At 70.6% G+C, this 20493-nt stretch overlaps 3 protein-coding genes across 4 annotated transcripts; 2 read left to right on the plus strand and 1 right to left on the minus strand.

Moving 5' to 3' along the window:
• Positions 1 to 633: 633 nt before the first annotated feature.
• SIVA1 (SIVA1 apoptosis inducing factor) lies at positions 634 to 2231 on the plus strand. The gene is made up of 4 exons (XM_056113743.1): positions 634 to 805; positions 1232 to 1426; positions 1602 to 1758; positions 2103 to 2231. The coding sequence occupies exons 1-4, from the start codon at positions 688 to 690 to the stop codon at positions 2158 to 2160; spliced, it is 528 nt and encodes a 175-aa protein (XP_055969718.1). The 5' UTR covers positions 634 to 687; the 3' UTR covers positions 2161 to 2231.
• Positions 2232 to 3687: 1456 nt separating this feature from the next.
• On the minus strand, positions 3688 to 14509 carry AKT1 (AKT serine/threonine kinase 1). Of its 2 annotated transcripts, none has more exons than XM_056113739.1 (14): positions 14491 to 14509; positions 12797 to 12907; positions 8042 to 8170; positions 6346 to 6457; positions 6119 to 6266; positions 5882 to 6013; positions 5734 to 5799; positions 5226 to 5294; positions 5016 to 5141; positions 4695 to 4823; positions 4383 to 4597; positions 4222 to 4309; positions 4043 to 4145; positions 3688 to 3929 (listed from the first exon to the last, which is right to left on the minus strand). In XM_056113739.1, exons 2-14 carry the CDS (start codon positions 12840 to 12842, stop codon positions 3850 to 3852), a joined length of 1443 nt encoding a protein of 480 aa, XP_055969714.1. In that variant the 5' UTR covers positions 12843 to 12907; positions 14491 to 14509; the 3' UTR covers positions 3688 to 3849. The 2 variants fall into 2 exon arrangements, with proteins under 2 accessions (XP_055969714.1, XP_055969713.1); XM_056113738.1 differs by lacking the exon at positions 14491 to 14509 and adding an exon at positions 14033 to 14169 and having other exon boundaries at positions 3689 to 3929.
• A 1613-nt stretch (positions 14510 to 16122) lies between these two features.
• Positions 16123 to 17123, plus strand: ZBTB42 (zinc finger and BTB domain containing 42). Its single transcript, XM_056113699.1, has 2 exons — positions 16123 to 16534; positions 16623 to 17123. Exons 1-2 carry the CDS (start codon positions 16154 to 16156, stop codon positions 17121 to 17123), a joined length of 882 nt encoding a protein of 293 aa, XP_055969674.1. The 5' UTR covers positions 16123 to 16153.
• Positions 17124 to 20493: the final 3370 nt, after the last annotated feature.

Here is a 20493-nt window from a genome sequence, read left to right on the forward strand (position 1 = left end):
CTGCGAAGCCTGCCGCGCGCTGGCTAGACCGGGGCTCCGAGCCCTCCCGGGGGTTCCCAGGTCCTTTGGGGGCGTGAACAGAAAAGCACCAGCTCCCAGGTCCGTTGAAGCGGAACTGTAACTCTCTTCCGGAACCAGCCACCACGCCCGCCCCCTGAGGTCCCCTCGGCCTATCACACGCCACGTCTCGCACAAGTCCCGCCCCCAGCCCGGCCGCCGGCCTATCCGGTGCAGGGTTCCCAAGGGTCCGCCCTCCCGTGTTCCCCGCTTAACCCTCCGACCCGCTCACTTCCGGTTGCGCCCCGGGCGGGAGCCCCGCCTCCTGCGGGGATTCCGCGCGCCGCTGCTTCTCGCCGCGGATTCCCAGACTGTCGCTAGCCGCGCCTCCTTCGAACCCCGCTCCGCGCTGACCCTCGTCTGTCCCGCGCCGCCTTCGAACGAGCCGCCGGGCGACCCTGGGTCCAGCCCCTCCGAGGCCTCCGCTGTTTCCCGCGCCCGTTAGCCCCGCCCCCCGGCGCGCGCGCCGCCTCGGACGGCTCCGGCCTATCCCGGCGGGCGCTGAGCGCAAGTCCCGCCCCCGCCGGGCGCCCGGCCTATCCCGCGCCTTTCCCGGAGCAAGCCCCGCCCCGCGGCCCGGGCGCGCGACTCGGACGTCAGGGGACGCCGCGCCGCTGCCCGGCCGCGGCCATGCCCAAGCGGGGCTGCCCCTTCGCGGACGCGGCCCCGCTGCAGCTCAAGGTCCGCGTCGGCGTGCGGGAGCTGAGCCGCGGCGTGTGCTCCGAGCGCTACTCGCGGGCCATCTTCGGTGAGTTGCGCGCCCGCGCCCGCCGGCCTCCCCGCCGCCCCCCGTCCCGGCGGCCGGCCGCGCTGGGGGCTCGCGGGACCCCGGCCCCCTCGTGTCCCCCGAGCCGGACCCGCCGGGCAGGGCCTTCCCGGACGGACCGTCCCGCCGGCGGAGTGCCGGGGGGTCGCGCTGCTGCCCGCGGGGCGCGGGGAGGGCGCGGGCCCGGGCGGAGGGACAGTGCGGCGGTCAGCGCCCCCTCGCTGTCCCCGGCGCCCGGCCGGCCTCGGGGTGGCCTGTGTCCCTCGCGGGAGCCGGAGCAGCGCCTCTGCTCGGCGGTGGGCTCCGAGGGGCCCCAGGATGCCCGGCGCTGTGGTGGGGGTGGGTGGGGCGCGACTGGACGGCCCGGCCGTGGGCAGCGCGGTGCTCAGAAGTGGCCTCTGCCCCCAGAGAAGACCCAGCGGCTCCTGTTTCGCGGCGCCCAGGCCGGTGCGGACCACGCGTGGGAGGACAGCTGCGCCGTGGTGGACCTGCCCGAATCCCCAGAGCCCGGCCCCACCAGGACCCCGCGCGCCTCGCGCGGGCAGCTGCTGATCGGACCCGACGGGCGGCTGACCAGGCGCCCCGCGCAGGCCGCGGACACGGGTGAGGGCGCCCGGGCCCTGGCCAGGCTTCTGGCGGCCCCCCACCCCCCCGTGTCGGGGGCGGGGTGGACCCTGCTCAGTGCAGCCCCGGGATCCCGCATCCCGCCGCCGCCGCCCCCGCCCCGAGGCAGCGTCCGCGGGGACCTGGGGCTGATGCCGCCCTTTGCTTTCCACAGACCCCCTGGGTGCCGGGTCCGGGGGCTGCGCCTCCTGCGTGCACGCCCTGGTCGGGAAGGCGGTGTGCGGGCAGTGCGAGCGCGCCCTGTGTGCCAGCTGCGTGCGCACCTGTGCCAGCTGCGGAGCGCCCACCTGCGCCCTCTGCGCCCTCGTGGAGTAAGTGGGGGTGGGGTGGGGCGGGGTCCTCGCGCCCCCACTGTGCCCCCGAGGCCGGTCTGCTCTTCCTGAGCAGTGAGAAGCTGGGAGGGGACAGTCGGTCTTCACTAGGGGGTCTGAAGGCTGCCGGGAGCCCCCCACACTGTCCTACTGTTTCCTGTCCCTGCTGCCCTGCCCCGGGCGGCGCCTGGCCCTTGTGCCCTGGTCCCCCACGCGCTTCTTCCCCAGCTCCAGCTGGACCTGGCCTCCCCCCTCCAGCCTGGCTGGGCCAGCGCTGTCCCTCGTCTCACCCAAGGGTTGCCCGGGCCTGCCGCTGCCAGCTCCTCTGTCCCCTGTCTTTGCAGTGGCGGTGACGTCCCCGAGAAGCTGCTGTGTGCCAGTTGCGTCATGTTCGAAGGCTGAGCCGCGACGTGCCGTGGGCGGGGGGCGTCTATTTTATGTTTTGTGCTTCTGAGTGCGGGAAAATAAACATGCTCTTTGGACACAAGGCCTTGCTGTGCGTGTGCGACTCCGAGGGACCCCAAGGGGTCGGACTCCCGGGATCGCCCCGTCTCCGCTGGGGGCCAGATCTGGGGCGGGGAGGCAGCTAACCGGTTTGGAGGTACCCCGGGGGGCAGAGGTGCAGGACCTCTGATGGGGACAGACTCTTCCCGGCTGGGCATGTCCCCCCGGACTGCACAGCGGCCGCCCACCTCATGCCCACAGCCTCTCGCCAGCTTCCTGCCAAGGCCTAGCTGTCTTCCGGGAGCCCACCTGCTCTGAGATCCCAGAACCCTGAAAAGATGTTCATGGTCCCTGATGCTGACTCAGCCATGTGCTCACGAGGTCTGGGGGAAGGTAGTGGAGAGTGTAAGTGGTCACCATGAGGGACTCACAGCGTGTGATCACACACACGGGTGAGGCCATCAACTTCTGGAGGCCTGAGATTGGGCGCTGCCGAGTGGCAGGACAAGCCCAGGGCGGGCGGAGGCTGCAGCTTGAAGTGCAGGCGCCAGGCTGGCCAGACCTGAGGTAAGAATGTGGGGGAGCGGATCGGGTGGTGGCCCCGGGGGAGCGTGGGACCTGGGGCAGTAAGGGGACAGCTTCAGGGACGGAGATTCTGCACTGGTTGCACATGGCACTGAGCACCGCTGGCCACGAGGCTATGTCAGAGCAGGCCGGGCAGCCCCGGAGGCTAGAGGCCAGGCTGCAGGCTCTGCTATGGAGCCGAGGGACAGCACGGCTGCTTCTGGGCCCGGCCAGGTCCTGCTTTCTGTGGACACGGGGCACTGGACTTACCGTGGACGAGCCCCCATCCTACTATCGGCCAGCACTAGCTCCAGAACCTTCTCCCCTCCCACCGAGGCCCAGCCCTTCACCCCAGCCTCCCTGCTGTCCGGCGGCGGCCTGGGGAGGTCCCCACTCTGCTGTGGGCTGCTGCTGGGAACACCGTGCCGAGCCTGTGGCCCCTGAACTCTGGGCCGCGTCAGGACCTGCCCGAGCACAGCAGGGCCCGTCACCTGCACCGAAGAGCCACCGGGAGTCACACCGACCCCACCCTGGGCCCACTGGCTCTGGCCCAGTGTCCACCCGTGGGAGCCAGGTCCTCCCGATGCCACCAGAGGGCGCCCTTGGTGCATCCTGCTCAGCCGGGTGGTGCCCACGCCTGGGGACACCCATTGGGGCCCCCTTCCAGGTCAGCCCCTAGCTGCTGGGCACCCGCCCCCAGGCCCTCTGACACCAGGTCGCCCCCCTTCAGAAACTCCCTTCCCAGCAAGACAAGCCACACGGTTGAAAAGCAATTTTTATTGAAGAATTTGGAGGGAAAGTTTCCTATAATAGTAAAAATAGTCAAGTTGAATGTTGTAAAAACACCGTGTGTGGCGCAGCAGCGGGCAGGGGCACGGGGGGCAGGGGGGGGTGGTCGCGCTGGCAGGACTAGGCTGTGCGGGGGCGGGGGTCCCTGTCACGGTGGGAAACCCCAGTGCGTCCTGCCGGCCTGGCGGGGGGCCTGGGCCCACGGGCTCAGTCAGTGGCCCCCGGCCCCGGCATCTCATCGGGAGACGCTGAAATAAATTAAGAAGCCCCCGGGGGCTCCTCCCCACGGCCGCCTCAGGCCGTGCCGCTGGCCGAGTAGGAGAACTGGGGGAAGTGGGGCCTGCGCTCGCTGTCCGCACACTCCATGTTGTCATCTGTGGGGACACAGTGTGCTCAGGCCCGGGAGGGGTGCGGAGCCCACCCGTTCCCCCCACCAGGGCCGCTCCCAGGAAGCTCTGGTTTGCGGGGGGCGGGGCTCCCGGCCCACCTTGGTCGGGTGGCGTGATGGTGATCATCTGGGCCGTGAACTCCTCATCGAAATACCTGGTGTCCGTCTCGGACGTGACCTGAGGCTTGAAGGGGGGGCTGAGCTGGGGGAGAGGGGACGCGTCAGGGCGCGGGCCCGGGGCGCAGGCCGCCCGTCCTGCGCTGGCCCCGGGGTCCCACCTTCTTCTCGTACACGTCCTGCCACACGACGCCCGCGAAGAAGCGGTGCTGCATGATCTCCTTGGCGTCCTCCGAGCCGCCGCCCAGCCTGCGGGGACAGCTCCGTGCCAGCTCCGTGCCAGCCCCGCCCCCTCCGCCCCGCAGCCCGCCCGGGTGCCCACCTCTGCTTGGGGTCCTTCTTGAGCAGCCCGGCCAGCAGGGACTTGGCCTCGGGCCCCAGCGTGCGCGGGAAGCGGATGTCCTCCATGAGGATGAGCTCGAAGAGCTTCTCGTGGTCCTGGTTGTAGAAGGGCAGGCGGCCGCACAGCATCTCGTACATGACCACGCCCAGCCCCCACCAGTCCACCGCCCGACCGTAGTCGTTGTCCTCCAGCACCTGCGAGCGCAGAACACGGGGAACATGGGAGCCTCGGGGGCACGCAGAGCGGGCGGGCAGGGCGCGGGGTTCGGTCTGCCCTGCCCGCGCAGCGCACCTCGGGGGCCAGGTACTCGGGGGTTCCGCAGAAGGTCTTCATGGTGGCGCCGTCCTTGATGCCCTCCTTGCACAGCCCGAAGTCGGTGATCTTGATGTGGCCGTCCTTGTCCAGCATGAGGTTCTCCAGCTGTCGGCGGGCGCGGCGGTCAGGCCCCGCCCCCAGGCCGGCCTGGCCCGGCCCACCTTCGGGTCCCATAGACGGCGTTTCCCACCAGCCGTGGGCATCTTGACGTCCCGTGGACTGCGTTTCCTGCCCGGCTCGGCCCAGCCCAGCCACCTTGAGGTCCTGTGGACCACGTTTCCCGCCCAGTCCAACTACCTTGAGGTCCCGGTAGACCACGTTCTTCTCCGAGTGCAGGTAGTCCAGGGCCGACACGATCTCGGCGCCGTAGAAGCGCGCCCGGTCCTCGGGGAACACGCGCTCCCGGGAGAGGTGGAAGAAGAGCTGCGGGGAAGCCGTGTGAGTCGCAGCCCTGAGCCAGGCCAGGCCGGCACCCCTGCAGCCCCCCGCAGCCCCCACGGTGCCTACCTCGCCCCCGTTGGCGTACTCCATGACGAAGCAGAGCCGGTCGTGGGTCTGGAAGGAGTACTTCAGGGCCTGCAAGGCACGGACTCAGGCCACGGCTCGCTCCCAGCCCTCGACCCGGCAGGCGGGGCAGGGCTGTCGATGGCGCTGGGCTGTCCCGAGCCTGCTGCACGGCGCAGCGGTTGCCAGGAAGGACGGCGGCCACACCATCAGGGATGAGGCCCCCTACCCGGGAGAGCTGGGGCGCCTGCCTCGCTGCCAGCAGGCCCTCACCGGGCCCCGCACTCACATCCAGCAGATCCCCTGGGCACGTCCTCGGAGACTGACACCCCAGAAACGCACCTGGGCCGACCTCCCCAAAGGCGGGGGCCCCTCAGGCCAGGAGTCAGGATGGGGGGCGGCAGAGTAGGTCACTGTGGCTTTCTGTCACTCCCCAGAGGGCCTGCCGTCCACCCCCCACACACACATACAGAGTGGGAGCCCACGGGAGTGGCCGGTCTGGGCTACTCACGGTCAGGAATGGGTGCCGGGAATTCTGCAGGACCCGGTTCTCGGTGAGCGTGTGGGCCACCTCGTCCTGGAAGCCGGGGCAGGGGGCAGTGAGCAGTGAGCAGCGCGCAGCCCGCGCCCGCCCGCCCGCCTCCCGGCCCGGGCCCCACCTTGGCCACGATGACCTCCTTCTTCAGGATCTTCATGGCGTAGTAGCGGCCGGTGGCCTTCTCCTTCACCAGGATCACCTTCCCGAAGGTGCCCTTGCCGAGAAGCTTCAGGTACTCGAACTCATTCATGGTCTGCGGGCGGCAGGTCAGTCACGGTCAGCGCGGCTCCGCACACAGGAGGGGACACTGGCCTCAGCCTCACTCGGCCAGACCACCCGTGGGGACCCTGGGGCTCACCACGCGGTGCTTGGGTTTGGCCAGCGAGACCTCCATCTCCTCGGCCCCCGAGTTGTCGCTAGGAGACCCCGACCGGAAGTCCATCATCTCCTCCTCCTGCTTCTTCAGCCCGTCGGCCACCGTCTGGATGGCGGTCGTCCACTCCTCCCTGTGTGGTGGGCAGGTGAGGCCCTGCCCAGCCCCTGGGACACGGATCCCGCTCAGGGCCCCGCCTGCAGCCCGCCTACCGCTCCTCAGGGGTCTCCACGTGGAACGTGCGCTCGATGACGGTGGTCCACTGCAGGCAGCGGATGATGAAGGTGTTGGGCCGCGGCCGCTCCGTCTTCATCAGCTGGCACTCTGGGGGGGCGGCACGTGAGCGCCCCGCTCCGCGCAGGCCCACTACAGCGCCCAGCGTGCCCACGGGGAGGAAGCACACGCCTCCAACACGCACACCTGGAACACGTGACACCTAGAACATACACACCTGGGGCACAGGCACACCGGGAGCGCACGCACACTGGAGCACATTACACACCGGGAGAACACACATACACACACACACACTGGGAACATACACACACTGGGAGCACAGGCACAGCAGGAGCACACACACACTTGGAGTGTGGTCACACCTGGAGCATGAACATACCGGGAGAGCAGGCATACCTGGAGCACACGCACACCCGGAGCACATGCACACTGGAGCACACACATACCTGGAGCACGTGCATATCCGGAGCACACGAACTCCGGAAGTACACACACACTGGAGCTCATGCACATAGGGAGCACACGTACGCACTGGGAGCACATGCACACACCGAGAGCACACACACACTGGGAGCACGGGCACAGCAGGAGCACACACATACTTGGAGTGTGGTCACACCTGGAGCATGAATGTACCGGGAGAGCAGGCACACAGGGAGTGCAGGCATACCCGGTGCACACGCACACCTGGAGTACACTCACACCCTGAGCACATGCACTGGAAGCACATGTACACACTGGGAGCACACGCACACACCGGGAGCACACGTACACACCCGGAGAACACAAACACCGGGAGCACACACACACTGGGAACATACACACACTGGGAGCACGGGCACAGCAGGAGCACACACATACTTGGAGTGTGGTCACACCTGGAGCATGAACATACTGGGAGAGCAGACATACCTGGAGCACACGCACACCCAGAGCACACACCTCGGGAGCACACACCCTGAGCACATGCACTGGAAGCACATGTACACACTGGGAGCACACGCACACCCGGAACACATGCATACTGGAGCACACACATACCTGGAGCACGTGCATATCCGGAGCACACGAACTCCGGAAGTACACACACTGGAGCTCACGCACATAGGGAGCACACGTACACACCGGAGCACATGCATACTTGGAGTACACGCGTACTGAAAGCACACACTGGGAGTACACACAGCAGAAACACACGAACACTGGGAGCGCATGCACACTTGGAGTGTGGTCATACCTGGAGCATGAACATCCTGGGAGCACAGGCACACACTGGGAATACATGCACACCTGGAGCACACGCACACCAGGTGCACACCGCGGGCACAGGCACCTACACCCAGGAGGGACAACGGTGGCCCCTGCACCCTGTGAGTGGGGAGAGTGGGGGCCCCTGGGGACTCCGTGTGAGCAGGAGCCCCCCTGCAGCACCGCCCACACGGGTCCACACCCTGGCCCCGAGGAGAAGCCCATCCCGCGGCCGGCACGCATGGGCCCTAGGAGGCCGGACCCGCCTGGCCATCTGCCGCTATCCCCAGGCGGCACGTGGTGCTAGCAGGGCGATGCCCGTCACGCAGCAGTCCTCGGGGCCGGGACACTGAGGTCCGGGTGTTCCTGCACGCCTGCTCCTCCTCGCCCGGGGGTAGAGCACCGGGCGGCGGGGACACTCACGGGCCACGGAGAAGTTGTTGAGGGGGGCCTCGCGCTGCTCCGTGTCCTGCGGCCGCTCCTTGTAGCCCGTGAAGCTGCCATCACTCTTGAGCAGGAAGTACCGGGGCCTCCAGGTCTTGATGTACTCCCCTGAGGGACAGCAAGAGCTGGCACCGCACCCAAGGGACTCCTGCGGGCCCCACGAGGTTTGGCCGGACCCCGAGTAGGCGTGTGCTGGGACCTTATCGCGCAGCTGGGATGACGCGGGCCAGAAGGACCCCTGCTGGGAGTGAGACAAGGCCTAGCAGGCGGCAAGTCCAGTCTCGAGGGCCTTCCCGGAGGGGGACACACGACTCCGAGCCAGTGGGTCCCCAGGGGGCAACACCGCTGCCGTGACGTGGGGGCGCGTCCCCGCACCCCGAGTCCACGAGGCAGAGCAGCGTGGCGGGAGCCCGGGGCGACCGCGGCCCCACCCCCAGCCTCCCCAGCAGCCTGAAAGTTCTCCCGGAAGTTGTGCAGCGGCTCAGCAGCGCCAACAAACAGGCTGTGCCTGGGGAGGGAGCAGATGTCCGCAGCGGAGCGCGGGCGCCTGTCATTTGTCACGCTGACAGCGGGCTGGGAAGCGTCTCATTTCCATTCTGCAGAGCGGGACCAGCCCCTCCTGCCTGCCCGGGGTGCCCTCAGGACGCCCCGCAGACGCAGCCCCTCGCCGGCCCCTCCCGCGGGGGCTCGGCCTGGCCCTGGGGGGCACCGCTGGACGGGCTCCAGCCCTCAGGCCTCCCGCAGTGCGTCAGCCCAGGGCCTGGCCGGAGGAGTTCATGGTGCCCACGGTGCCCACAGTGCAGGCTGGGCCGCGCCCAACCCGCGCCCAGGAGGGCCCCGCTCCCCCGCCGGCGCGCCAGGCTGGGCTGTCGGGCCCTGATGGAGAGCCTCAGAGGCCGCCAGCTGCCGCTCCCCGGGACGCTGACGGGGCAGGGAGAGCGATGAGCGTCTCCCCACACAGCCCCCAAATCCATCTCGACGCACCAACCGCTGCCTGCCCCCTCCGCGCCCCCCCCCCGGCCACCTCCTGCTGTGCCAGCCTGTGCCCTGGACACGTGAGCGCGGGAGCGTCTGCACACGCGGGCCGACTGCCCCGCAGCAGGGACCTCGGTTTCCCCCTGGGGTCCACTGGAGGGGGCGGGGTTGCCGTGCATGTACCCCGAGCCGCACACTGGCACCTGGACCTCCACCCGCCCGGCGCGTTGGCAGCTGGCACGTGGTAGGCAGAGGGGCCGCAGCCCCAGTGCGCCACAGGGACCCCGGGCACAGGCCTGACCCCAGGCCGGACACTCAGATGCAGCTGGGTGGCCCCCACCCTTCTCCTGCACCCAAGTCCCCCTTAGTGAGGCTGGGCCCCAAACTTGGGGAATTCACCTGCCAGAACAGCCTCGGGGCACGAGGCTCGCTCGGAGACCAGCCCTGGGGCACGCAGCAGGGGTGGCCACAGCCCAGTGCCCTCAACACGGCACCCACACACACACACACTGCACCCACACAGCACACACACACCTACAGACACACGTACACACACACTGCAGACACGCACACACACACTGCACTCTGTGCACTCACATGCCTACAGACACATATACACACTGCAGACACACGTACACACACGAGACACACATGTGTACTCACACCTTCAGGCACATGCATACACACGTGCCTACAGACACATATGCACACACTACATGCATGTACACTCACGCTAGACACACGTAAACCCAAGCGTACAGACACACGTATATACACAGTACAGACACGCACGCTCACGAGTAAAATACACATGCACTCGCACCTACAGACACATGTACACAAATGCTAAACACACATGTATACACACACCTACACATGTACACAAGCTATGCACGTGTGCACTCATGTGCCTACAGTCGCTTGTGCACCCTATCTGCAGACACGTGCGTACACACTTCTATAGACATACGTGTGCACACACCTGTAAACACACGTGCATCATACGCCGACACACCTGCGTCACACGTGCACTCACACACGCGTGCAAGGCGCTGGCACCGCAGCTCGGCAAAGTGCTGGGTAGACACTTTGCGTGGCGGGCGCTGGCGGGGCGCCAGCACGTCTGCTCGGCACAGCACACTGAGCCCCAGCAGGCCTGGGGAGCGGCGCCAGCTGACAGCGCGGCCACACGGTCCCCTGCCGCTGCCACATCCATCGCGCCGACAGCTGCCGGGTGGGCGGGCGCGGGCGCAGCAGCTTCCCCACATGGAGGTCACCGTTGCCCACGGCTGCCACCGCCCCGCACGGTGACACCGGGCACGGCTCCCCTGAGAGCCCCCAGACCGTAATACCAAGGACCACCCGGCTCCGCAGGAAACTGAGGCAGGCCCAGGAGGCAGAAGGGCTCTTGGCTACGGGCGGTCCAGCCCTGCCACAGGCCCCTCTCCACACCCGAACGTGCCCGCCCCTGGCTCCAGCCGCCCCACAGCCCAGGCCAGCATAGGCCCACACCTCCAGGCGGGACAGGAGGGGGCGGGAGGCCCTCAATGGCGAAGCGATCTCGCCAGGGCAGGTGGGCAGCAGGCCGGCGCACCCCCCCCTCCAGCCCGGCACCTGGGCCCGCACACCCCAGGGAGTAGAGGAGCCGCCATGGGGCGACTGTGCACAGCAGCTGGGCCGGGGCTGCATTGGGCTCCATCTGGGCTCCCGTGCAGGGGATTGAGACCCTCTGGGGGTCCGGGCGATGCCACCGGCACCTGGGCACGAGGGCTGCAGGGCGGTGCTGGGCGGGGGCCGTCAGCGCTAGCTATCCCCTCTGAGGCCCCTGTGGGCCGCCTGCTTCGGCAGCCAGGCAGGGCTGTGGACACTGGCCACTGGCAGGAGAAAGGCTGAGAGGCCTCCCCAGTGAGGGCCACAGCTTCCTCTTTTGATGTTTGTTTGGAAGAGGCCGACACACAAACAGGAAACGGCCCCACCACTAGCCTGCCACGCCTCAGCCGCCAGGCCACTCGGCGACGTCACACCACGGCGGGCCACGTCACTCGGTGATGTCACAGTACGCCAGGCCAAGCCATTGATGTCACATCATGCCAAGCCATGCCAGTCAGTGATGTCACACCACACCAGGCCATGCCACTCAAGAAAAGTGAGACCGCAGCCACATCACACCATGCCAGGCCACGCCACTGAGCGATGTCACACTGCACCAGGCACCACACCAGGTCATGCCATTCAACCAGGTCACACCACGCCAGACCACGCCACTGGGCGATGTCACACCACGGCAGGCCACGCCACTCAGTGATGTCACACTATGCCAGGCCACACCACTGATGTCACACCACACCAGACCATGCCGCTCAAGAGAAGTGAGACCACAGCCACGTCACACCACGCCGGACCACACCACTCAGCAATGTCATACCACAGCAGGCCACACCACTCAGTGATGTCAAACTATGCCAGGCCACGCCATTGATGTCACACCATGCCAAGCCATGCCGCTCAGTGATGTCACACCACGGCGGGTCACGCCACTCAGCAATGTCATGCCATGCCAGGGCACTCACACCACACGCCGTACCATACCACACGGCCATGTCACACTATGCCAGGCAATGTGGCATCATGCATGCCACATCAGGCCACGCCACTGGACGACGAGCAAGTCAGCGGGCATCCCTGAAGAGCTGTCCTGGCAGTGGGAACCCTCAGGAGCTGCAGGTGCCCCAGAGCCCGGTGCTGGGGGACCCCGTCCCAGCCCCAGAGCAGAACAGGGGGACTCTCGGACCCCATCCTATCCCCCCTCCCCCAGGCCTGTTCCTCCCAAGGACCAGCATAGCACCCGAAGGGGCGTCCCCGGGCACCGGGCAGGCGTTGGTCCTCTGTGACCGCCCCACATCTGACCCGCACCAGGAGGCCCCACCCCATTTCCCTGGTCACCCTCGAGCCCAGTACAGGGGCCCCAAGTTGCGGGGATGAGGACACGCACAGCCCCCATGGCTACCCCATCTGTAGACCTGACTGCGCAGGGAAACTGAGGCCCATGGAGCTGGCCTAACAGAAATCAGGCCCAACATGGCTCTCTGGGTGCCCAAACACGCACCGAGGGGCTGCACCCAAGTGCGTACTCCCACCTGAGCAGGGGCCAGCCCAGCATGGACACCCAGGGCCAAGGCAGGCGCCGACGTCCACATCAGCCACACAGCAAGAGATTCGGGAGGCTGCGGGGCCCCAGCACTAAAGGGGAGGGCACGTGGCCCGACCGAAGAGGCGGGACAAAGGCAGGAGGGGCCCCCAAGGTGGGGGCTGCCCCCCCACAGCCTGGACTCCCAGGCCAGCCCTGTGCCCCCGGGGACCTGCCACGCCACACGCACGGACGGTGCTCGGGACAGGCCAGGGAGCAGGGGGCACAGGCGGGAATGGGTGGACGGTCGACAGGACACACTGGTGCTGTGCCAGGGTCGAAGGGAGCGGGCTGAGTGGTAGCATGGAGTCCCGGGTGCGAGTGTGGGTCCCGGGTGCAAGTGTGCGATCCTGGGCGTGTATTGGGTCCCTGGTGTGGTGCGGGCCTGCGGTGGCAGTGTGGGGTCCCGGGCTGTGAGGGAACAGCCGGGCGGGTTCCGGGGCCCTGTGGTGGCCACAGTGTCCCTGAGGGCCGAGGGTGGGCAGGCCCTGGGGTCCGGCCCATCCCGCAGCCCAGCGGGCAGTGCCCCGAGATGAGGCCCGGCCCGACACCGTGCCCTCGCGGGCACTCACCTCTCTTGTGCAGCCAGCCCTCCTTCACCACGGCCGCCTCGCTCATGGTGCCGGCCAGGGGCCCCGCGGGGCTGCTCCTTCACGCGTCTGCCCAGCCGGCGGCCGCAGCCTCTGCAGAAAGCAAAGGCACAGTGAGGCGGGACCCCCAGGCCAACAGCCCCGGGACTCAGCTAGACAGTGCTCTGCTCGGGCACTGTCTCTGCCCGCTGGGCAAGGGAGGCCCAGACCCGAGCAGGGCCTGCACTGGGGGCCCCCCAACTACGGCGCCCTTGCTGGGCTGCGTCCGCCTGACCTTGCGTGTGGCTGGCATCCCGAGCTTTGCCAGAGACAAGGAGGGCTCGGATGAGACGGTGGACGCATAGCACCCGTCAGCCCCGGGGCGGGGGTGCGGGGCGGAGGGAGGCCCACAATGACCGCACTGGGAGGCAGCTAAAGAGGGTGGGGGCAGCACTGTCCAGACCCAGAGGCAGCGGGGCCTGCCCCGGCCTCCGAACCTGCCTGGCCGAACTCCTAGGCAACCCTCAAAACCCACTTCCACACTGCGGAAAGGGGCACCGTTCCCTCGAGCGCTCCCTGCTCCCCTGCACGAAGGCCCCTGGGCCCGCGTGCGGCAGCGGCGAGGATGCCCCGGGCGGGCCCAGGCCGCGGGCTGGGCCTCGCCGGGTGGGCGTGGCCGGCGGGGGTGGCCTCCCGGCTGGGCTGGGCAGGGCCGCCGGGGCTGACGGAGGGGGACAGCTGAGGGCGCGGGCGTGCGGACCCCAGTTCCGGCGGGCGGCGGCCGGCCCGGGCATTGTTCGGGCGCGCGCCGGGCCCCGCCGCCGCCGGCCCAGGGCCGGTCCAGGGCCCTCCCCGGCCCTCCCCTCCCCGGCCCGGCCCGGCCCGGCGGCCGCCCCTCCCCCGCCCGCGCCGCCCGCCCCCCGCCCGGCCGGGCGCGGCCCCCGGGCCGGCCACGCGCGCGCGCGCGGGGGGCCCGGGCGGCGCCCCCCGCGGGCCGCGCCGCGCCCCGGGCCCGAGGGCGCCCGCCCCGCGCGCCCCGCCGAGCGGGCCGGGCCGGGACCCCCCGCGCGCCGCCGCGCCCGCCCGCGCCCCAAGGTCACGCGGCGGCCGCGCCCGCGCCCCGCGCCCCGCGCCCCGCGCCCCGCGCCCCGCGCCCGGCCCGGCCCGGCCCGCGGCGGCGGCGGCGGCGGCGAACAAAGCCGCGCGCGGGGAGGAAATCCGGCCGCGCGCGGGACTCACCGGGCGCCGCTCCGGGCGCGGCGGGCCTAGCCGGGCCGCGGCCTCCGGCGCCCGCCGCTCCGCATCCCCGCGGCCCAGCCGGGCGGTCCAGGGGAGGCCGCGGCGCCGTGTGCGTGGCCGCCGCTCGCGCTCGGGGCCGGCAGCTGGGCCCGGGCCGGCCGCTCCGTCCTGCGCCGCCTCGCCCCGCCCGCCGCCCGCCCACATCCGCCTCCGCCGCCCCGGGCGCCCCCGCGCCGGCCCGCACCCGCCCGCCCGCCCGCCCGGCCGCGCGCCCGCCCGCCCCGCCCCGGCCCGCTCCCGCCGGGCCGCCCCGCCGGGGACGCCGGCCCGCCCGCGCCCCCCGGTCCCGCCGCCGCGCCGCCACGGGGCCGCACGGCCGGGGAGGGGCCCCCGCTGACCATCACCCCCGGCTTCCGCAGGGGCCTCGGGCGCCCTCGGGAGCGGCCCCACCCACCCACCTGGCCCCAGGTGGGCTGCTGTGCCCACTCCCATCCTGGGGCGGGGGGCGGGGGCGGGGGGCGCCGGGAGGGGGCACCGAGGGGCCAGCGGTGAGCCGCGGGGTCCAGCGGCCGCCGCCTTGTGGCCGCTGCCGGAAGGGCAGGGCTGGGGCAGCGTGTGGTGGTGGTGGTGGGGGCTGGAGTCCCGCCGGCCCGGCCGCGCCCCCACCCCGACGCCGGCCCTCCCCGCCAGGGTGCCCCCTCCAGGACCAGGACGGGCGGCCCCAGGGTGCCCGCCACCGCCTGCTCTCCGGGTTCAGGGGCCCTGGCCAGATGTTTGCAACAGAAAGTGCTGCTCCCCCCCAGGGGAGGGGTCCCGTGCCCCTCCCCCGCAGCTGCCGGCGACAGGCAGGACATGCCGGTGGCCACCCGGGTCCCTGCAGCAGCTGCGGGGCGGGGCGGGCAGCTCCGGGTCCAGATGGCTGCTCTGGGCAGCTTGGCCACGCGCGGTCCTGCGCCCTCACCGCTGGGCCGGAGGGGCGCTGAGCACCTAAGCCTGACCTTGCCGCTGGACAGCTGGGGACCCTGTGCCCTCCAGCCCTCCCTGACACTGTCCTGGCCCCTGGGGCCTCCCTCCGCGCCAGGCTGGGGGGCTGGGAGTGTCCCCCAGAGGCCCAGCCTTGGGCCATGGTCCCCTCAACAGCCCAAATCAGGCCCGGGGACCACCATGGTCACTCTCTGCTGCCTGGAGGAGGGCCCCTGTGGGCGCTGGCACTGCTGAGGGCGTGGCCCGTTTACCTGAAGGGTGGGGGGCTGGCACCCCCAGGGCAGAGTCCCGGAGGACAGCCGGGGGGTGTGGCGTGTTGGCTCTGCTTTTTAGGTCTCTATGTAAAGTACGATCCTCCCCAGCCCACCCGTGCGGGTGGGCCCAGACATGGGTCTTAGCAGGACCCCCGCCCTGCCCCTGCGGCGCCCCGGCTCCCCAGGCCCGTCCCCGGCTGCGGCACGTGGCTAGGGGACACTGGCCCGGTACTGTCCGCTGAGGCCCGCGGGGTGACCCTGCCATCCTCCTGAGCTGACAGGTGACCCTCTGAGCCCCGGCCCAGGACGCCTGTCCCCGCCCCACGCCCTGCTCTATTTTTCCCCGCTATTTCCTTGTCTCCGGAGAGCTGGGCGCAGGGGCGCTCGTCCCCCTCCGGACGCACGGCTCGGGCCCCTCCGCGTGAGTTTTGGAAAGGGGGTCTGCGCTCCGCGGGCCAGACGGAAAACCAGGCTTTGGGCGGCGGGGGACCCCCCACCCCCACCCTCGCCACCGGTCCCCGCCCGCTCAGGTGGGCGCGGGCCCGAGCACGCAGCGCGCTGAGCTCGAAGCGCCCCGGAAGGGGGTCCCCGCGCAGACGGCGCAGTCGGGCCCCCGGGGGGACCCCCGCGCGGCGGCCGCGGCGGCGCCCCGCATCTCCCCCGCCTCCCCGGCCCGCGGCGGGCGGCGGCGGTGACCTCAGCGGTTCCGCCGCTCCGGGAAGTCGCCGGGCCCGCCCCTCCGGCCCGCGCCCCGAGTTTCGCTCTCTCTCCGCGGGGCGGGCGCGCGGGGGGCGGGCCCGGGCGCGCCGCCCTTTAAAGGGGGCCGGCGGCGGCGGCGGCGGCGTTGCGGCGTCGGGGCCCGCGCGGCGATGCGCGCGGCCGCATGGAGTTCCCGGGCCACGGCGGGCGGCTGCTGGGCCGGCTGCGGCAGCAGCGCGAGCTGGGCTTCCTGTGCGACTGCACCGTGCTGGTGGGCGACGCGCGCTTCCCCGCGCACCGCGCCGTGCTGGCCGCCTGCAGCGTCTACTTCCAGCTCTGCTACCGCGACCGGCCGGCGGGCGGCCGCGACACGGTGCGGCTCAACGGCGACATCGTCACGGCGCCCGCCTTCGGCCGCCTGCTGGACTTCATGTACGAGGGCCGCCTGGAGCTGCGCGGCCTGCCCGCGGAGGACGTGCTGGCCGCCGCCAGCTACCTGCACATGCACGACGTCGCCAAGGTGTGCCGGGGCCGCCTGCGGGAGGACGAGCGCGCGCCGGGGCCCGCGCGCCGCCCGCCCGCGCCGCCGCCCCGCGCCCCGCGCCCCCGCGGCCCCGGGGGACGGCGACGGCGCCCTGGACCTGTCGCTGAAGCGCGGCGCGCGGAGGCCGGAGCCCGCGGCCCCGCGCTCGGGGCCGCCGCCGCCGCCGCCGCCGCCGCCGCCCGACGGGCGGGACGCGCCGGCCGCGCCCGGGCACGGCGGCCCCGCGCGCGACCCCCGCGGCCCCCCGCCGCCGGCCGCGGCCCCCGGGCCCCCGTGCCTGTGCCCCGGCGCGCGCCTGCTGCGGCGGCCCGTCGGCGCCCGCACCCGCGACGGCGCGGCGCCCACCTGCGCGCGCTGCGGCAAGAGCTTCTCGTGCGCCTACACGCTGCGGCGCCACGAGCGCACGCACTCCGGGGAGAAGCCCTACACGTGCGCGCAGTGCGGGAAGAGCTTCCAGTACTCGCACAACCTCAGCCGCCACGCCGTGGTGCACACGCGCGAGAAGCCGCACGCCTGCCGCTGGTGCCCGCGCCGCTTCACGCAGTCCGGAGACCTGTACCGCCACGCGCGCAAGTTCCACGGCGGCCTGGCCAAGTCCCTGCTGCTGTGACCGCCGCGCCGCGCCGCGCCGCGCCGCGCCGGGGGAGGGGCTGCCCGCCCGAGGGAGTGCCCGGCGGGGTGGCCGGAGGAGCAGGCCCTTCTGCCGGGCGGCCGGGGGCAGGGCGCGCGCCTCGGGAAAGGGGCCGGAGGGCGTCGCCGAGCCCGTGGCCCCAGGGACCGTCGGACCCCCCCTCCGCCTGAGCGCCTGCTGCCAGATGACGACGGGGCGTCCCCGGGCCCGACGCCGCGACTCCCCACCCGCTGAGCAGGGGCTCTCAGCCCGGAGACGCCGCCTCAGTTCGCTCCCAGGGCTTTGGGGGGCTGCCCCGTCTTTGGGGGACCCAGCAGAGCCCGGGTTCCGTTCCTTTCTCTGCCGCCCGCTCGCTTGTCCTGGTGTCTGTCCGTCCGTGTCTGGGCCCCCAGGCCCTTCGGGATGGCCCCCTGGAGGCTCGGGCCCTCCGAGTGCGGGTCTGAGTGTCCAGCCAGTGGCCCAGCCGCACTGGTGCCCACTGGTTCATGGAGGAAACCCCGGTGCTTCCCAGGGGCTCTGGACGGAGGACGAAGCGACCTTGGGGTGGGGCAGCTGGGCCGCCCACGTGCAGCTGTGTCGTGAGGGTCGCGCCGGGCAGTGTCCACTCGTCAGGGCACTGACCCCCGAGCCGAGTGGAGGGGGTGGCGCGGGTCCCTGTGGGCCGGGCAGTGTGGCCTCCTGCCCCTGATAATAACCCCCTTCCCCAGGCAGAGACAGCCCCGGCTGCCTGGGACGGTGAGGGGACGGGGTCGTTCTGGTTGTGTTGGGGCCTGCATGCTAGGGGGGACACAGCGGGGGGGGGGGGTTAGGACGTCTCCCCCCTTACACAGTGGCCCCCGCCCTCCCTCTGCGCTCTCGGTTCTGACCCAGGAGGGGCCCAGGCCGCGTTCTTCAGGTGGGCACCGTGGATGGAAACTCGCTGGGGCAGCCCCCCTGGCCACGGCTGGTGCCCCAACACTGCCACAGGTCCCCCGAAGTCAGCCCCGCGGCTGGCACTGGAAGGGGCGTGGGCTCGGGCCAGCCCTGGGGTCTGCCAAGCTCACCGGGCGGGCGCAGCGAGCGAGGGGGCGACACCCTGGCACACCGTGAGGAACGAAGGCAGTGCGAGCGGGTGCTCCCCGTGCTCCCCAACGCTGGGGCCTGGGCGAGGAAGAGCTCGAGGACCTGAGAGCTGCCAGAAAGATGAGGGGCCCTGGAGGGGCCGCGCCCCTGTGCCCCCTCACCTCCTGGTCCATGCACCCAGCGCAGCAGGACACTCGGCCCTCCTACCCTGTGCTCTTTGTGAGTGAGACCTGCCGTCACTGTCCTCGTGTCATGCTCTGCTGCCTCATTCTCGGGCCTCGGACCCGTGTCCACCGCTGTCAGTGCACCCCCCTCACCTCCTGCTCCTCATTCCCCCCTCCCCTCCACCTCTCCCACCTCTCCCTTCATTATCACCTTCATCTCCATCTTTACCTCCATCTCTGTCACGCCCACCTTCACTCTGCTCACCTGCAGGCACAGTGGGGAGGGGGCCCGCCCTGCGCTGCAGACCCAGGTTCCACCCCCAGCACCCCCCCCCGGCCAAGGGACCCCCCCGGGTGCAGAGTCGGGAGTCAGCCCTGAGCGCCAAGCGGTGTCTCTTCAGTCTACTCATCAGTTCCGCCGTGCGCCCGCCCCCCCACCTGGTCACTGCATGCTGCCGGCTCCCTTGCAGCCCCCCACAACTCCGTCAGTCTCCTCCGTTGGTTCCGCCTCCCCCCCATTGGACCAGCTGGGCTTACTTCGGCCACTACCTGGTGGTGCTCAGTACTCCTGGCTCTGTGCGGGGGCGGGACTGCGCCTGCACGCAGAGCCCCCCCCCCCCCCCCCCCCCCCCCCCCCCCCCGCGCTCCCGGCTCCCCTGCCTTCATCCCAGGGCCCTCGTGTCCATCGGCGACCACCCGGCCCTTCCTCCCAGCCACCCCTTCCTCCGTCTCACCTTCACTCCCCTCCTCACCACCATCCCCAATTTCCATCTTTCACCTCCATCTCTACCGTCTCTAGCTCCGGAACCTTCTCTCCACCTCCACCCCCACCCCCTTCACCTTTATCACCGCCACCTCGTGTTATCAGCCACCCCCTGCACCTCTGTCACCTTCGCCTCCTCCATCCCTAGCGCCTCTATCTCCTGCACCCCCACCTTCTCTGTCTCTACCATCTCCATCCCCTTCATCTCCAGCCCTGCTTTCCCGACACCGGGTCCCCCCAGAACGTGACCCCCATGCAGACTTTGCAGCCTGACGACCCAGCGGTTGGTGCCCAGGAGCTGAGAACTCGGCTAGACCTCATTCTTTTTTTTTTGGCTTTTTGGGTCACACCCGGCGATGCACAGGGGTTACTCCTGGCTCTGCACTCAGGAGTTACTCCTGGCGGAGCTCAGGGGACCATATGGGATGCTGGGAATCGAAACCCGGTGGGCCTGTGAAAGGCAAACGCCTACCTGCTGTGCTATCGCTCCAGCCCCTCATTCTTCTTTTTTGAAATCTGAGTCCACTTAGTTTATTCCTTTCCTTTGTGGGGTCACAAGGAGCCTCCATTTGACCCCAGGGGGCGGTCAGCCCAGGAAAGGGGAGCGAGCGCCCAGCCGAGCCCACCTGAGCTAAAGCAGGGGACTCCAGGCGCCCCCCACCCACTGTCCCCACCGCTCTCCCTGCACAGTTGGGGCTCTGAGACGCTGCCCACGGCTCTGGGCGGGGCTGAGGCACCCGAGGGTCACCCTTCGGGCCCCCTTCGAGGTGACGGCCTGCACGGGGCCTCCGCGCTGGCCGCAGCCCCTTTGGCCTTGTCCCTGGTCAGTCCTGGACTGCCCGCACGCTCCCAGGAAGATGGGAGCCTCGTCGCACGACGCTGGGGGCCCCTGGGCCTGGGGCACGCTCCCCGGGGTGCCAGCCAGTGCCCCCAGGAGACCCCACCCGAGAGCTGGCACACTCAGGTGTCGGGGGACGACAGCCACAATAGCCACAGCAACAAACAACCCCACAAAGCCTGCAGCACCACAGCCGCGCCAGGCGCCGCCCCCAAGCTTGTCCAGGCTTCCCAGTGGCCAGCCTGGGCCGCCCTGCCCACCCCAGCTCGCTTCTTCCCAGGGGAGCACCCTTGGGCCCCTGCAGGCACCTGGCCCGCAGCCTGCGTCTCCCGTCCACGCTGCCCCTACCCGCGTTGTCTGGTTCACCCTGATCACCGTGCTTTACAGCCTGTCCCTGTGCCTGGGAAGATGGGGGCCAGGTCACACATGCCACGACCCTCCCCCCCACACACCTGCTTCCCTCTGGCCATGGCTGGGACACAGGTTCGGCCGTTCAGGCCGCTTATTGTGCTTCCTTCCTCC

Source organism: Sorex fumeus, unplaced genomic scaffold, assembly GCF_029834395.1.
Source record: "Sorex fumeus unplaced genomic scaffold, SorFum_2.1 ptg000022l, whole genome shotgun sequence".
Classification (NCBI taxonomy): Eukaryota; Metazoa; Chordata; class Mammalia; order Eulipotyphla; family Soricidae; genus Sorex; species Sorex fumeus.